Genomic DNA, 16,902 nt, shown 5'->3' on the forward strand with positions numbered 1-16,902 from the left:
TGTTTGGTTTTCTCTTTCTTCCCTCTCAATCCAGTTTCTCTACTTTCCCATCTGCCCTCCTCTTTTCTTGCATCCCCCAGCCTCCTTCCCTGTTCCCCCTCCCCTTTTCTCCTTTCACCTCCGTGAAGTCCCCCGCCACCAACCCACAGACTCCCCCGCTGCCTCCCCCTCCATGTTCTCCGCCTCCCCTCCCCCTCTATGTTCTCTCACTGACATCTAAGTAGGCAGGGCCAGTAACTGTGTGGGTGGCATGTCTGGATTAGTGTTGTACACTGTCTGCCATAGCACAACACCAAGAGGACATGCTGATGTGACCCAGACTGATCCAAATGTAGAAATAGCAGTTATGTGGTAGATAAGCCAGGTTCTATGAATTTAGGATCTGTTTGGAACGTTGAATGATTAAACCCAGGCCACAGCTGAAAGTTTATCGATTTTGAGCTGTAATTGTTGCCAAACATTTGTTTCTTGTTGCGGTATCCACAATGGATGTGTTTTCAGGAAGGTGCGGTTCTGTGATGTGGTCAGTATGGGACTTTTGTCCTTTTGTCATGGTAATAATTCATCTGCCATTTGTTATCTTTCCCTGATAGGCAGCAAACATGAGGATGGCACCCAGAGTGACTCTGAAAATGGACTGGGCTTGCGTTTTGCCAACCGCCGGCATGCCCTCGAGGAACGTCTGAATGCAGCGCGCGGCCACGCAGGAGGAGGAGCAGTGGGAGCAGGCGGTGGGAACAACACAGTGAGCAGCTCCCGGACAACTGGCACCCGCACTGCCTTCATGATCGAGTTCTACGACGAAGAAAATCCTCGCAAACGCCGGTCGTACTCATTTTCCCAGACTGCACCCCTGCTGGGGGGAGGAGCTGGTGGGGAGGGACTGTGTCCTCAGCCTCCATCCCACCCCAAGGTGTTCAGCATTTCCACCTCTGCTACTACAGCCTCAGATTCAGGTAACAAAACTAAGAATCGTGTTAATTGACAGAAGTTGCGGTGAAGTTAAATCTTTAAATCATTCACAACTAGACCATAATACTTAAAAATCAGTTGCGACAGGTTGTCTCTGTATCTTAATCTTCAGTGAAAGCATGTGTGTTTTCTGATAGATGTATATCTGCTTGCTCCTACTAGGTAAAGCCCCAGCTCCAATACCAGCTACAGTGACTGTAGGGGCTCCTACGGCTGCCCGCGTGTTGCTCAAGCAGAGGTCTGAGGACCCGAGTATTGGTCGGAGCTCAGCCAGTACTGGGCTGGCGACAGGTAGCCCCACCAGCCCCAGCGAGGACGCCTCGGTCGTGGGGAGAGGAACAGGGAGAGCTGGAGGAGAGGCAGAGGATGATCACAGTGATAAGGGGACCTACACTATTGAACTGGAGAACAGGAACCCAGAGGAAGAGGAGGCCAGACGCATGATAGACAAGGTATGAATGTACAGAGATGTTCCCCAATCAATCTCTTGATTGCAATGTCATAATGAACAGCATTAGGACATGTATTTGGAATCATCCAATAATTACTAAGACATTAGTTTTATCACAGAAAACAGGTCTGAAAGGGGCGGTGGTGGTGTCATGTTGGTTTCAGGTTAAGATTCAACTAACATCTCTTTAGACTGTACGTACAAGTAAAGTAGGAATTAAAAATAATTTTCTTTTAATAGGTACTACAAAAGCAAAAAGTGCAGAACCATACAAAAAAGAAGTTCACAGGGCAGTTTATTGCCACCTTGTAGATGTGTAGCCCCCATAAATTTTTCACAGGGGGTGGCCAGGTGGCGCGACTGAAAATCTCAGGGTGGCACACCAAAACCAAAAGCCATAACTGAATTTCAGGAATTCTATTATGCCACTATATTTATTTGGAGTTTTGGAGAGTTGGATTTTGTTTATTTTTCCTTTAAAGTCTTTTATTCTGTTTTTTGTTACTAAATACTCCTCTTCTCCTTTACCTTCATTTGGGTCCTGCTCCTTCAAACATGTGACACTTAGACCTTACTATACTATTTAACTATTATAAAAAATATACTTTATTGAATTAAATGGCTTAAACCTAATGTAAAATATATTTTACCTAATGTACAATATCAGATAAAAGCAGAATTGACTAATAGTTAAGTGCACCCACAGCCGCGGGGCTGGCTGGCTGCATTTGTTTGTTTTTTATTGTACTTAGACCTTACTATACTATTTAACTATTATACAAAATTTACCATATTGATTTAAATGAATAGTACACAATTTAAAATATCAGATAGAAGCATTTTACCAGCATATAACTTGACAGTGCCACTGCCTTGTAGATTTGGAAGATAGGACTAGAAGCATATATACTTATTTTTAGGAAGTTGACTTGTTTCCAATTTAGGTTATTACACAGACATAATTTAGACTTAACTACATGGCATATTACAGTTCTCTGTATGCCTTTAAATGTTTTATTCAGGTGTTAAAAAGGAGAAGCAGGGATATGATTAGTGGGGTGTATTTCCATTCAGTGTTATTCTGAGTGCTTTACATTCAAAACTGTTACATTACATTGTTATGTAAATTACTGTAATTAACTGACACAGATTGTTACTTTGCTCACAGTTTGTCTGCTCTTGTTCCTTCTCACTTTTGGTAATTTGCATGTGTGTGCGTCTGTGTGATTTCCGTTCGTTGCCATGCTACTCACCTATCGAGGGCAGATTCGTGCTTGAATTCGACTGCATCTTCTTCTAGCTGTTCAGCTCACTTTTGTTCATCCAGAGTACTATGGAATAATATTTACATACTATTTTATAACACAAGGTACTTCATTTTACATTACAAAGTGTGCTACAATACTTACATAGTGTAAGGGGTGCGTAGTACATGCATAGATGATGCCTTTAGATTAGCATTCATTATACGTTAGCCACTTGGTCAGATGTTTGTCTCTATTTGAAGGTGTTCGGTGTTCAGCAGAACCAAGACTCCTCTGTTCTGTCAGACCTGAAAGAACCAGGAAAAGGAAAAGAGACAGGACAGACGGAAAAAGAGGTAGAACACTATACTTCAACAGCTTATTTGTCTTCAGTTTTACTTTAGTTCAGCTCTCCCTTGTTTTCTCTGTCTCTCTCTATCGACATTTCTCTCTGTATCAAATGTTGACCCAAACAGTACAATACTGCTGTTATCCAAGATTAGTCATTCTTTGTCAAATTAATTTTGATTAAGTAAATCCCATTGAAAAAATTGCCTCTGACTCCAAACGTTGTGTTATAGCTCTCTGTCTTGTTTATTATAACTCCAGTAGAGGAAGACTTAGATTCATGGCTGAGATTCATAATGTGACTCACAGTCACTGCCATGGCTTGACCAATACCCCACTAGCCTATGCGAGAAGGCTAGTCTTCCCGGAGACTGACCTAGATCATGTGAAGATGAGGAGAGACACCACCCCCCGAGGCAATTTCCTAAGGGGGAGGGAGGGGAGTGTGTCTGAGCATGTACAGCCTTCCTATCACATCTTTTATGCCACTTAAAATGAGCAGCTTTACTTCACACTTTTCTTAAAAGGTGATTGATTTACAAGAAAATGATTTAAATGTCTACGTCTGAGTAGAAGCAGCCTCAGAATACATATATTTAGATTTCCATGTAAAATACAAATACTGGATTTTTTTTCTTAACACCACTGCCATTTTGCACTCTCAAACTAAATCCTTTCTCTCATCATGTGCTCATAAAAGCTATACTCACTGTGTGCCTCTTAGTGCCACCACTAATTTACTTAACTGTTATTCTTTATCACTCTTTTTCTCACTCCTGTTTCCATCACTGTTGCCCCCACAGGCTCTTGCTGGTGATTCGAGCTGGGTCTCTCAGTGGGCCAGTCTTGCTGCCAATCACACCAGGACTGACCCAGAGGGATCGGGAGCAGAGACAGCCACCTACCTGCACAAAGAAAGCGGTACAAAGTCACTTGAATCTTTGAGAATGAAGAGGCCTTAAAATACATTTTCAGTCTGATTGAATTCTTTGTTCATAGATCCATTTCCCATGGACATTTTAAAGCAGCACTTGCAATCACTTGAATGTGCTTGTTAACTATATTAGACAAAATCGTGAATCTCAGTTAACGGAATCTGTCCATTGTTCTCTAGGAGTTGATGCCTTTGAGTCTGGTGCATCACTAAGCAGAGGGGAATCCTCCTCCAGTCTGACCGACCGTAAGCGCAGGACCCTTCCCCAGCTCCCTCTGGATGACCCCCGGGCTAAATCCAGCACCAAAGCCCTGAGGTCTGAGATTGGGGAAAAACAGGACACTGAACCCCAGGAAAAAGAGAACAAGGTAGACTGGGAGTCCCCAACTCCCATGGAGGACGGTGACATGGCCAGCAAACGGAGACAAAGCTCCACTTCCTCTCCATCCAAAGCTCCTCCCCGGACCTCTGGCAGCTCGGAGCGGAGAAAGAGGTCAGAGGAGAGGAAAGGAGGAGGAGGAGCAGGAGAAGGAGGGGAAAAGTCTGGCAAACCTCTAGTGCGCCAGGGCAGCTTCACTATCGAGAAGCCCAGTGCTAATGTCCCTTCAGAGCTCATCCCACGCATCAACAGAGGCGGCAGTGGGCGCGAACGCAGTGACTCTGTGAGTAGCATGGATACTGCTACCCTCCTGAAAGACACTGAAGCTGTCATGGCATTCCTGGAGGCCAAACTAAGAGATGAAAATAAACTAGACCAGAAGAGTTGTAAAACTGGCAGCACAACTCAGGGTTCAGGTTCTGGCTTCCCCCTACGGACTGACTCCATTTCTCCTGAGTCAGATGTGGACACAGCCAGCACAGCTAGTCACGTGGCTGGAGAAGCAGAAAGGAAAACAGCTAGTGGTAGTGTACAAAAACGACGTTCATTCAGCAGTATGCACCGGGAGAAGAGCAACATGAGCACGGCTTCCAAGACCAGTGTCACTAATGCAAGTGCCCGTGAGCGCTTAGAGAGGAAGACTAAAACAAAAACTGTGGAGGGGACAAGCAGGACTGATGCACGCCGCTCTGTTCAGCCTTCATCAGCCTCCTCCAGAGCTCGACAGCCTTCACTGGACCTCACTGATGATGATCTGACTTCTTCCTTCCCCATCTCTGACATTCTCTCCTCGGACCAGGAGACCTACTCCGGACCCCTGGGGCACTCTGCTCCTGGACGAGGCTTAGATGCTGCCCTCCATTCCAAACATGATAGCAGGTCTGCCAAGACCTCCACCAGTGGCTCCTCCAAAACCAGCCGCACTCTCCAGGCAGCCACAGCCTCCTCCCTAAGCAAGCAGGCGTCACTGCCACAGCCACGGCCCACAAGGGCCTCCCTTCTTCGTCGCGCCCGGCTGGGGGACACATCTGACACAGACTTAGCTGATGCGGACAGGGTGTCTGTGGCGTCCGAGGTGTCCACCACCAGCTCCACCTCTAAGCCGCCATCTGGTCGGAAGGGATTGTCTCGACTGGACATGCTGGCTCAACCGCGTAGGACCCGTTTGGGCTCCATCTCAGCCCGCAGTGACTCCGAGTGCACAGTGACCAGGAGCTCCACCTCTTCAGCGCGCCTGTCAGCGGAGACTGCTCTGCGCCTGGGCTTGCGCTCATCGACGCCCACAGAGAACAGACTGACACCTCGGATGAGGGCCAACAGCGTGTCCAAACTGAATGAGTTCAAACCCAAGACCACTACATCTGGATACTGCTCGCCGACAGGTCAGCACATCAACTGCGTGTCTGTGTTCTGGTCTATTCCATTTTTTTTTATATCATAGGATGCATACATCATTATCATGTCTGCATGTAAACATTTGTCGTCAAACATTTCCACTGTGTTGTGACGTATTTTTGCATTGGTTTCCATCGTCCAGAGAGCTCTCAGCCTGAACCTGAGGGTGGTGATGCAGAGGAAGAGCTGATTGGTACTGTACCAGAATTGTAGAGCCTTGTTAGGACTGTGCGTGCGTGCGTGTGTGTGCGTGCGTGCCTGCGTGCGTGTCAGACCTGGGTCACACCAATAGAAGCTGCCAACGAGCTCATCTTAAGGAAAGCAGGTTATTCATGTTAGAGTGTTCAAAATTTGACTTCAACACTTATGTAAAGTCCTTTGTATAAGACTGTACAAATGTGGATCTCCTGCATTTTACAGATGGAAATTTGGCAATCAAATTATTTAAAAGTATAGTTTGTAGTGCTGCTACATTATCTTAGAACATTTTCAGTGAACAAATAGAGAGCACGATGACCCAGCTCTAAGATATAGTGTTAATTCTGTCTCCGTCCTTAAACATGTAACGTGATGAAGACCCAAATGCTCTACTCACACTCTATTTCTCGTAAAACATTTTGCAACATTGGAGCTCAAACTGCAAAACCCATGTGCAAATGGCTTTGGATCAATGTCCCACCTTGTATAGATTTTTATTCATGACATTCGACTCCTGAGAGACTGATAGAGCATGGTGTTGTCTCATCATGGGTTTGAAGCAGCTTAACGTGTCCTGGCTCTTTCAAGGTTTTATGTTATTGGAAGCATGTGCTGGCTGCCTGGGTTGGTGAGTTTTTGGATGAACTCTAGTAGCCTCTTTTGTGTTGTTTTCAGTGTTGGTTTTATTATCACCAAAACATTCCTGCGGATGTCCATTAACAATAACTTTAACAAAAGGCTTTTACTCACAAATCCTTATTGTTCGTCAGATTAAATCAGGACTGGATGGGGGTTTCCTTGGCAACAGAGCCTCTCATGTTCACAAGCTCATTTATTAACTTCATGAATAAAGAATGTTGTAATGGAATAAAGTAGAGCGATATTAACTGAACAATTATATGCCCCTGCCCATACCATCACAGTGTCCAGCAGCAGCAGGTGGAGACGTCTGCCACAAGAGTATGGCTCCACCTCAGAAGAAGAATTTGGCTCCAACCGGAACTCGCCGAAGCACGGAGGACGCTCCCATGTGCGGCCTCATCACCTCGTCCCACACCGCAGCTCAAGGCTCAGCACAACCCCGAGTCCAGGCTCTGCCGCGGCCACAGGTCCAGGTGGAGTGGGGATCAAACATCGCATGAAAGAGCAAGAGGAGTACATCAGGGACTGGACAGCACACAGCGAGGAGATAGCCAGGTATTGATCTGTACAACTTCATCTCTCATTGATCTCCATAATGTGTTGTATGATGTTGTCATTTTGAGGAGCCATCCTTAATGGTTTCACTTTTATCTTGTTGTGTGTATGAATATTGCTTGTGTATGCAGGTTGTGTTCAACCAGATGTTTCTCCTGAGTCCTAAAGAACCCTGTCTGATGGTTAACAGGTTATTCCCCTGTGTGCGCAGGATCAGCCAGGACCTGGCTAAGGATTTGGCCATCTTGGCCCGTGAGATCCACGACGTGGCCGGCGAGATCGACTCAGTCAGCTCATCCGGCACAGCACCCAGCACCACCGTCAGCACTGCCGCCACCACCCCGGGATCAGCTATCGACACCCGGGAAGAGGTAGGCCCTGCACGTTCAACGCAGCCGGACATACAGGAGAGCATGAGCAAGGTGCCCGTTTTTCTTCTTCTGTCATTGCCTTACTGTGTGTGCTTCCACTGCCACTTTGCCATCCCTCCTGTGTTGCTTCGATAAAACTGCCTCTCTATGCTTTCATCTGCTGTGAGAGGTATTCATTTATTTCACCCCCTTCTGCTCTTCATTCTTGTTTTATTATTAAAATCTGACTTTTTTAGAGCTGACAGAGTTGCTAATTCCCTTATTTCTCACTAATGCTTACTTAACTCTATTATAGAATGCAACAATGACTCTGGATAGAAAGTTCTGTAGACTACAGTTCTCCTGTTTTGTGCCCAGTTGGTGGATCGGGTGTTTGATGAGAGCCTTAACTTCAAGAAGATCCCGCCTGTGATATCAACCAATAAGGCACCAGAGATCAATGGTAAGCCAGTGGAGCTCCGCCCCCATGCTCCTGACAGCCTGGAACCCCGAGCCCTGAGGAGACGGACCTGGAACCGAGAGGAGGTGTGAGGCAACGCATGACATCAGAAAATATGCTAACATGGAGTAGTCAGGTTGTTATATGTCACACTTAATGTATTTTTCTTTGTCTATTCAGGCGGTGTTGGACAGCTTGCTGCTCAATTCAGTTTCTCAACTGTCCACTAAGATCAGACACTCTACTGACAAAACTGCAGGAAAAATCAGGTAATTACCCTTTGTGATATGATAAACTTCCATTAGTATGTATCAGTGCATATGCAGTGCATCTATCCTGGAGTGTTTCAGTTTGTTGATTCGTGTGACAAAAAGCCACTGTGAATGACCAGTGTCCTGTTCTTGTTTCTTTCCTGTAGGATTTTGTTTAAGGATAAGGACAGAAACTGGGATGAAATTGAGACAAAACTGCGATCGGAAAGTGACATACCCCTCCTGAAAACCTCCAACAAGGTACAGAAATCTGTCAATAGTGAACAATATTTGATGACAAGTAAAGCACAGGGATATTGGGAGCTAATTGTATTTTTTTCCCCTCATTCCTCTCATGAAGGAGATTTCCTCAATTCTTCTCGAACTGAAGAGAGTTGAGAAGCAGCTTCAAGGTAAAGTGAAAGACACATGTACTCTTCTAACCTAATAAGAAATGTGAACTAACCTGAACGAAAAACACACTTGGAGGTTTTTTTATTATTATATATATCTGAAACAACAAGGAACTACTTGTCAACTGGTCAACACTCAAAAATCCAGTTCATCTGCTTCATCAGTTCTAATTGGGTATAGTTTTTTTAGATTAATGAGAATTTCATCACAAAAGTTTGGAGGCTAAAATCCAATCAAAAATCCACGGCGACCGTTTGACAAAGCCTTCAACACTGATTACCTCCCTCTCTCTTTCTTAGTGATCAATGTCATGGTTGACCCAGACGGGACTCTGGATGCCCTGGCCAGCCTCGGCCTAACCAGCCCCACCACCCCTACCAAGCCCCAAACGGCCAAAACAACTCCCCCCTCTGCCACCAAACCTGGGTCCGCGACCCCAGCCAAAGAATCGCTGCCGGAGACCCTTCCCGGGCCTGGAGGATCAACAGCATCCGCCAGGGTCCAGGCTCCATCTGCCAGCACAGAGGAAACTGCACGAGAGCGCAGTGTGGGTCTGGGGTTATCAGGAGTCGCAGGACTGCACTTCAACCGTATGCGGCCGAGCGGAGAGGAGGCCATCGCACAGAAGTGAGCATGAAGTGTTTTTTTTCTGACAGAACAGTCACCAATCTGTTGACTGTTTTGCAACAAGTGACCAGAAATGTGCTTCAACTTTAGACTCCACAAACCCCAACTGTTGCATCCCATGAATGGATATTGACCCATGTCTGATTTGGATATATTTCATATTACCTTTTCAACCTTGAACTCGTCATTCTTACCGGACAACCCGACCATCAGACGGACTAAATGCTACCTGGCTGCTCTCAGTGGACAGACCTCTGTGGCAATACCGTCTCCACTCTCCCACCAGTCTCCTCTTGCCTTCTCCATGTGTCAGGACCATACCTACACTAGGGGCATGCCTTAAAACACATCCTTCATAGTACCAGTGTAACCCCTCAAATAATATACGAGACAACTTTTTCGACTTTAACACAGTAATTTCAGGCAAACAGAATGCATTGTAAACACTCGCAAAATGTTCTATTTACACTATCATGAAATGCAACCCTGCAATAATTTATTAGCCCTTATTCAGTACAAAGAATATTTCTGCAGTCTTAAGTAGCCACATAGTTGTAAACAGTCAGGATTTATACCTGAAACAGCTGACAAATAAAGTAGAATTGCAAAGTTTTATATATTTCATAACTCTGTCCGTCCATTGAACTACCATCAACCAGGATTTGTAGTGCCTCCCCATCGCTGTGCTCACCTATCTTTACTATCATCTTTTACACTTTCCTTCCCCTCCTTCCCTTTTTGGAAGGATTAGTTACATGTTGCTGACAGCCTTTCATCTGCCAGTTAGTGTCTGCGTTGATCTTGCCTATATTAAATGATAAATCAATTATCATTTTCAGTCGAAATAATGACTTACCAACGTTACCATTTTCTTGATATTATCATTCCCAAACATAAGAGTCATCGTAGTGCAACAGCTGATATGTCAATATTTAATGTTTTAGATCGGAGTTACCTTCCTACAGAATCAAAAAGCTAATTTATTGAAATACTAGTTTAATCATTGCTGCCATATCTGCTGTCGACTCATGTGACATGGCCTGTCAGAATCAGTGCTCTTATCCTTTTTCTAAAGCAAGTCCACTCAAGTGTCCTATGATTTCCAATTGGCTTTTTTGTACCTTTTACAGTCACAGGTGATGGAACCTCTTCTTAAACTAGCACGGACGAGCAGTTTAAAACTAAATATGTTGTGATATTCAGAAACTGGTATTGTATTGTAGATACATGCCTTTACATGTCAGACCTTTACTTTTTTATGATTCAAGTGACCTCACAATAACTCCCATCTTCTTTAACTATCACTAAACAGTTTGAGCTCATGTACACACAAAACCTGAACATTTGGAAAAGCTATCTTAGTTAATGTCTCGTCACAAAGAAAATGGTCAACTTTAATAAAGGCCTTTTGTGGTTAGAAATGTATCTTTGAGGAATGTCAGTGAGTATACATAATGACATCTTTGAAAATAAGATCCCCACCTATTGTATGAAATTGGCTCCTAACACAGCTCCATGCCAGTGTATATACAGAAGGTGCATTGTTCTGTTTCCACCAATTGGGAAAGATTTGCAGACAGACAGTAGAGTTAATCTCTTTCTCATTGACTTTGCTGATTTTGCAGTCAACTCCATTGGGACAAACCATTTTCTTAATCTCTGTTCAGCATATAGTCTTTCTTCTAGAGTAAGACGACTTCAATGCAGTGTATTAGTACTTAGATATTATCACAATAGTGAATTTAGGTACCAAAATACTTTCATTTCCTTATCTCTATACTGTACTGCACAGTGTCTTTCATTGCCTAAAAGTGCCCATTTTGACTATAGAGGGGCATTAATTAAAAAGAACTTAAAAGATGTAGCTGTCTAAAATACTACCTTATTTTGCACATCAGATTGTGGATTTTTTTTCCATGCAAAAGTAATGAAAGGTGCTTTAGATGTCAGATGGTTTGACAAAGAATATCACCATGTCTGATATCAGAAGTGACTGCCTTGCCTCTCCGGAGCTGTTCTGTCTGTACAAACGAAGCCTCCAATTCTGTCACGTTTTTTTTTTCTTCCCATTTTATAAAAAAGAAAAAGAAAAAATTAATTAGGGGACTGTGAATGCTTGGTACATCTTTGTTAAATTCTACATGTCATCTGATCAGTGTTGTTTTTTTCCTCATCATTTTTGTAAAGACACCATTTTATTTATTTTGTTTTAATATTTTGTGGATGTTTCATGTATTTTATATTTGTTCAACTATCTGCATTGTTTCTTACTGTTAATAAAAATGGAGCCATTCATTTGTTTCTCTGGACTCATTTGACTGGACCATGAACATTCAAATCCAAAGACAAATATGTACAAGCTCATTTTTGAGCAATAAAGGCATTTTTGTCAAGTGTGCTGTTTAAAAAAAGTCATAATATTGTTAATATGGTTTTTCTGTCATACACTGCCGGAAGAGTCGTCAGAGGCAGTTTAGGATTAGTGTCTTGCCCAAGGACACATCTGCATGCGGACAGGGGGAAGCTGGGATCGAGCCGGCGACTTTCCAATTAGTAGAAGATAGACTCCTCAGACACAACTGCCCCGGCACGGTGCAAAGAAATAGTTCAGGACCTTTTTTGAGGATCATGAAAACATGAAATTCACGTTTGGCAGGTGGTTTTAATATGATGGCCAATTGGTGTATTTGCTTAAAAAAGGCATAGGTAAGAGGCAGCAGTGCTTACATTACATTACATCCGTTTAGCAGACGCTTTTGTCCAAAGCGACTTACAATAAGTACTTTCAACCATGAAGATATTACTCAAAAGTGCAAGAATCAATAGAGTACATAAACATTCATCAAAGATGCAAAAAACAGCTTCAAGTGCTCGTTTTAGATAAAGAATTAAAAAAAATTCAGGGAGTGAGGTGCAGCCTGAACAGGTGAGTTTTCAGTCTGGGACGGATACATTGAAGGGTTTCTGCTGTTCCACCATTCAGGATTCAGGAAAGGATTTAGTTGAGCTGTGGCTGCCCACCCCTCGCAATGAGGGAGTAGCAAGCCGTTTGGCAGTAGCAGAGCGAAATGGACAGGCTGGGGTGTAAACAATTCTAACAGTAGTAATAATCCACAACACATTTGAGATTTCTCCATATTGTTTAAGAAAGCATTCTGTGACAGTGTGGTTTGAAGAATTTTAGATTATGAAAAACAACTCTCTCTGTTGTTGTGAAATGCATTTAATTACCATTTGTGATTTCCCAGGTTTTCTTTGACTTGACGACCTGTTTCAGTCTAAATTTAACTGTACTGGCACACCGATGGCAGGATGGTATGTGCCGGGAGACAGAGGTTAGCCAGGGGGCCACACCATAGTGCGTCCACCCAGCACGTGGACGTGGATGTGGTAGACAGACTGGCCTCCATCTCGTCCATCATTGATGACAATCCTGTAGCCATTAGATAGACCCGCCTCTTGAGCACACTTTTTTGCGACTATCATCAAGTGGCCCAACAACTAAGAGACAGAGAGAATTAATGAGTTACACTGAGTGAACACACATACATGCATGCATAAACATGGGCATTGCAAACCCAATGTACTGTGGATGTCCAGACAAGCCTTAGATTGGACTGTAAAGAGTTCCATCTAGTGGCCATTAACAGAAGGTTGTTGGTCAAATCACTGAAAGTGGGAATAAGTCAATTTACAGTCATAAAAGCAAAGAAGAGTCATCATACTTACTCCAGCATCACTATCCTCTGCTTGTGACAGCTGAACTATTGGCTTTTTGGGGACGACGAGGATGTGAGTGGGAGCTTGAGGAGAAATATCAGGGAAGGCAACACACTGAAACCCAAAAGAAGAAAAAATAATAATTTCAGCCTTTGCAGACAAATTTGGTGCTGGTTTACACTGAGACAAGAAAATGACCAAGCATCTTTGAATGCTGAAGGGTTAACTTCACTGCAATCGTGTGCAAGAGACATGGTAGTGTAGCATAGAAATGAATAATAGTATTGTTGGCCTTCCAAATGAAATAATCACATACAGGTAATCACATTTTTCCAAAATGTCCAACATTATGTGTCTCAGACTATGATATTGTTTTTTTAAAGCCGCTCTTGGCAACTACTGATGAACATGCAAGTGTTTGTGCATCTCCGTGTTGAATTCAGATTTCCTGTGCCACGTTGTGTATGGCATCTTTTACTAATTCAGAAAAAATCAAGGGGATCCGACGTAGCATCTTTCAGGGGCAATACAAGACATTTCAGAAATGTAGAAACAGTGGCAGAACTGGAGGATTTTACACATTATCATGTTACTACATCAGTGACTACATTTTTTGTTATATTGTGGATTTTTTTTGAAGGCACCATTTAGTGGATGCATATATGCACTCAAATTAAACAAATATGTTAAATTGAATAAATGGGAAGGGACTCTGAACACAGTCAGTCTACTTGACCCTAGTTATTCATCCGCGACTAGTATAAAGTAGGAGCAGTCAGGATTTACCAAGTGTAAAACAAACACATTACCCATGGATGTACTTCAGAAGCTCTCTTATAGCATGCATTAAATAGATCAGAGTGGCTATAGTAACCACAGTGACCACCACACATCACGACGGGGCGATCTGTGGTGCAGTATCAGTGTAGTGCAATGTCACCTGCAGCCATGTCAGTATGTTGTCAGCAATCTAACTCGTGGAGCTGAAACGACCAGTCCCACGCCTCTTCTAAATGCTAACAGTTAGCACTGCATGAGCACAGCACAGGGAGAGAACCTGCGTGACACGAAGTGACGTGAATCACTGAGCATAACATTTAGATGCCATAAGACATTTAAAGTTTTGGATGGCTTCAATTTTGATTTCATTTTATATAGACTACACACACGACTGATAGCACGTGAATGGGGCTACAGGTTAAAGTGGTTTGCTGGAGGAGCAGGCGGACTTGGCCAAGTGGACCGCGTCACATTTTGGTGGAAAGCCAGACGTCTGAAGAAGCCAAGTGACTGCAGAGGCAACATGAGAATCCACTTTTTTTTCTGCGTTAAAACAGTATTGCAGCAGTTTGCAACTAAGCTGTCTGTGATTTTGACACAGTCACGTAACACACTTCTGTTGACATCTACAAAGTGACAGTGCAGGAGCAGATCCTCCAAGGCTAGCGCAGAGCTAACATTAGCTAAACGTCACCTGCACGGCACGCTGCCGCTGGGTGCCACGGGAGAATAATAACATCCAAATGTGCTCTGAGTGATTATATTTAATGCCTACCTGATCGTCCTCATAGATTAATTTGACAGGAATCTCTTTGCGTATGATTTTTCCAAATATTGTGTCTCCGCCCGGCTGGGCAGTCTGCGCCTTTTCCGTTTCATCAGCCATGTTTGCGCAGATGAGATGGAACTACAGTGCGCGCCCGCTGACTACAAAACTGCGTCATTTATCACTCTGCTCTGATTGGTCAACATCAGTACTTCCTCCACGCCGGAAGTGAGCTAAACAAGACAAGATGGGGACTCGTCTGAAGGTGAGGAATCGCGTTCTTACAAAAACATCCTTCTTTTAAAGCTATGTTTTCACTCTTTTCTTTCGCAGGTTCCAATATCTGTGTCTGTTTTAATATTTTAATAAAGCTAATGCTAAAAGGGAAATGACAAATATGGAATTTAAAAGGTAACCATAAAAGCAGAATCACATTGACAGTGTGCTTTAACAAGACAGAGATGAGGACAGCGGTTAAGCATGAGTTGAAAGACATGTCTTAGAAGCAGCTGGAAAAAGAGATTACAGGAATATGTTTGTACAACAGTCAAAGAAAAGTTGATTGGTATGAAGAGAAGCTAAGGGAGAAACAGGAGAGGAGACACTAACCTCCAGGCTATGGTGTTTTATCAGAATTAGTAAGAGTCCAGTTAGATTGCTGATCAACACTCCATTCAGTCTGGGGCTAGAAGTGCAACATATTTTACGCAGCATAAAAGAGGAGGAGAATATCCACAGCTGCTTCAGTTTAAATAAGGTTACTGTCTGTATTAATGCAGGTTCTAAGCGTCTTTAAATCGCTGCACAGAACAAGGATGGACGTGTTCAAAGATGACAACAGAGCACTGACAGGTGAGTCGTGTAAGATGACTAACAACTTGAACCAAGCCTTACCAAACAGTGGATAACGTCATGCATTGGTCTGCAGTATTAAAAACATAACTTTGTTTTCTTCCACAAGCTGCACGATTGAAGATAAATGACGAGTTCCAAAAAAACAAAAGTGAAACGTCAGAAGAAAACATTCAGAAGGTACAGTGTCCATTTCTAATGCAGCATTTTTACTCTGCCATTTCAAATGAACAGAAGTGCCGTGACTTGCTCATATTTTGTCATCAGTGTCAATCACTGCTCAGGAGTCATAAAAGGATTATTGAAATAGGTCGGAGGCCCTAAGGAGCTGTGCTATTTTTCCCCCTCTACATAATTAAACTACACAGTGAGGGCTACTCTGAGCATACAGGAAAATGAACAAACAGAATTAAATCTAATCATCGCAGAAAAGTTCTGCATAACAGATTTCTTTTGATGGGTTCCTTCAAAAAAACAGTAAAACAATGAGAGCATGCCTTGACACGGCGCGTTTTTCTCTCACAAGATGATGCTGGATAATTTCGAATCGATTTGTTTTATAAAGCATGTCTAGCATGACTAAATCTTGAAATCCAGGCACTTTTGTATCAACAGCAACACCTTGGATTCATGGTTTACTGGCAAAATGCCGCTGAACAGTGGGGTTACTGCTACATTTATAGGGGGGCATTTTATATTCGTGCAAAGGGCCCATCTGGGTCCCATAACCCATCCATGTCTGCAGCACATGCTGAAAAGCTCACAACTCTTCTGCTTTTACAGATGATCAAAATGGGCTTGAATGTGGAAGCTGTTCTTCGAGAAGCTGTGGTACAAATGGAACATATTGGAGAAGACACACTCTGTATGATATTATTCTGCCCCTCCTCTGCCCTTTTTCTACAAATGTTGTACCATGCTACATTTTCTTTTTTTATGAATTTAAATGTACTCACTTAGTTGTTTTTTTTTTGTCTCTCACAGTGCTTCGACCCAGGGAGAGCCTTCTGCTAGAAAATGTACCCTATTGTGACCAGCCCAGGAAAAAGTCATGACAGACCCTCACAAAAGAGACTCACTGCCATCCATAACCATCCATCTGCAATTGAAAGGATTCAACTAAAACATTTTTACATTAAAAAAGCTGTTTTTTGACTCACTTAATATGTCAGCTGTTCTGTTTTAAGAAATTTGTGCTGTAAACTGGATGACAGTTTCATATGCAGTGTCTTGTCGAATGTAATTTAAATGTTTCCTTTTGATTTGGAAGTATTCTCCTTCATTTTATCTTATTTAAGCTTATGGTTCTCCTGGTTCTAGGGGGAAAATGCTGCTTCGCCGCTACTGAAAAACAATAATTCACTGTAATTAATAAAGTATTTCCAGTCTGAAGATTAAATTTATTGTTCAAAGTACAAAGAATTAAAAAGTGATTCCTCATGATGGTGGCCGAAGTTCAAGGCAAAGTACACAACAATGCGCCGTTTAAGGTCTCAGAAATGCATCGCTGCAATAGCTGTCAGGGCCCTCATCAATGATCACATTTTATTGGATTAATTATTTG

The 16,902-nt window shown here is 43.0% G+C and overlaps 3 protein-coding genes across 13 annotated transcripts in view; 2 read left to right on the forward strand and 1 right to left on the reverse strand.

Annotated features, from left to right (window-relative positions):
• The window catches only part of cep170aa (centrosomal protein 170Aa), a 40,689-nt gene extending 29,174 nt beyond the window's left edge, over nucleotides 1-11,515 (forward strand). For 2 of the 8 annotated variants that reach the window (XM_035606870.2, XM_035606869.2), the window contains exons 11-23: nucleotides 594-956; nucleotides 1,135-1,424; nucleotides 2,931-3,023; nucleotides 3,819-3,936; nucleotides 4,130-5,710; nucleotides 5,866-5,916; nucleotides 6,845-7,118; nucleotides 7,309-7,540; nucleotides 7,847-8,014; nucleotides 8,109-8,197; nucleotides 8,347-8,440; nucleotides 8,541-8,592; nucleotides 8,893-11,515. In XM_035606870.2, the coding sequence (XP_035462763.1) occupies nucleotides 594-956; nucleotides 1,135-1,424; nucleotides 2,931-3,023; nucleotides 3,819-3,936; nucleotides 4,130-5,710; nucleotides 5,866-5,916; nucleotides 6,845-7,118; nucleotides 7,309-7,540; nucleotides 7,847-8,014; nucleotides 8,109-8,197; nucleotides 8,347-8,440; nucleotides 8,541-8,592; nucleotides 8,893-9,224 (3,737 nt within the window). In that variant the 3' untranslated portion in view covers nucleotides 9,225-11,515. The remainder of the gene's footprint in view (nucleotides 1-593; nucleotides 957-1,134; nucleotides 1,425-2,930; nucleotides 3,024-3,818; nucleotides 3,937-4,129; nucleotides 5,711-5,865; nucleotides 5,917-6,844; nucleotides 7,119-7,308; nucleotides 7,541-7,846; nucleotides 8,015-8,108; nucleotides 8,198-8,346; nucleotides 8,441-8,540; nucleotides 8,593-8,892) is intronic. The other 6 variants (XM_035606871.2, XM_035606872.2, XM_035606875.2 and 3 more) reach the window with 6 other exon arrangements.
• Nucleotides 2,677-14,654, reverse strand: hint1 (histidine triad nucleotide binding protein 1). 4 transcript variants are annotated; one of them, XR_007031636.1, is made up of 8 exons: nucleotides 14,496-14,654; nucleotides 12,950-13,054; nucleotides 12,452-12,721; nucleotides 6,837-7,998; nucleotides 3,762-3,920; nucleotides 3,392-3,439; nucleotides 2,833-2,975; nucleotides 2,677-2,754 (listed from the first exon to the last, which is right to left on the reverse strand). XR_007031636.1 is itself a non-coding variant. In XM_035606907.2 (3 exons), the coding sequence occupies exons 1-3, from the start codon at nucleotides 14,604-14,606 to the stop codon at nucleotides 12,557-12,559; spliced, it is 381 nt and encodes a 126-aa protein (XP_035462800.1). In that variant the 5' UTR covers nucleotides 14,607-14,654; the 3' UTR covers nucleotides 12,428-12,556. The 4 variants fall into 4 exon arrangements, 1 of the variants encoding a protein (XP_035462800.1); XR_004784766.2 differs by lacking the exon at nucleotides 3,392-3,439; XR_004784767.1 differs by lacking the exons at nucleotides 3,392-3,439; nucleotides 3,762-3,920.
• A 4-nt stretch (nucleotides 14,655-14,658) lies between these two features.
• lyrm7 (LYR motif containing 7) lies at nucleotides 14,659-16,730 on the forward strand. The gene is made up of 5 exons (XM_035606908.1): nucleotides 14,659-14,751; nucleotides 15,266-15,338; nucleotides 15,448-15,518; nucleotides 16,122-16,203; nucleotides 16,323-16,730. Exons 1-5 carry the CDS (start codon nucleotides 14,734-14,736, stop codon nucleotides 16,391-16,393), a joined length of 315 nt encoding a protein of 104 aa, XP_035462801.1. The 5' UTR covers nucleotides 14,659-14,733; the 3' UTR covers nucleotides 16,394-16,730.
• Nucleotides 16,731-16,902: the final 172 nt, after the last annotated feature.

The sequence above is a fragment of the Scophthalmus maximus genome, chromosome 10, assembly GCF_022379125.1.
Source record: "Scophthalmus maximus strain ysfricsl-2021 chromosome 10, ASM2237912v1, whole genome shotgun sequence".
NCBI lineage: Eukaryota > Metazoa > Chordata > Actinopteri > Pleuronectiformes > Scophthalmidae > Scophthalmus > Scophthalmus maximus.

Excerpts from the sequence above, each read along its gene's own strand:
- hint1 (XM_035606907.2), bottom strand. The coding sequence starts at position 14,606 with ATGGCTGATGAAACGGAAAAGGCGCAGACTGCCCAGCCGGGCGGAGAC. Across the intron at positions 13,055-14,495 it reads TAATCTATGAGGACGATCAG|TGTGTTGCCTTCCCTGATAT; the intron begins GTAGGCATTAAA and ends TTTGGGTTTCAG. Across the intron at positions 12,722-12,949 it reads CAGAGGATAGTGATGCTGGA|TTGTTGGGCCACTTGATGAT; the intron begins GTAAGTATGATG and ends TCTGTCTCTTAG.
- lyrm7 (XM_035606908.1), top strand. Across the intron at positions 15,519-16,121 it reads CAGAAGAAAACATTCAGAAG|ATGATCAAAATGGGCTTGAA; the intron begins GTACAGTGTCCA and ends CTGCTTTTACAG. Across the intron at positions 16,204-16,322 it reads TATTGGAGAAGACACACTCT|TGCTTCGACCCAGGGAGAGC; the intron begins GTATGATATTAT and ends TGTCTCTCACAG.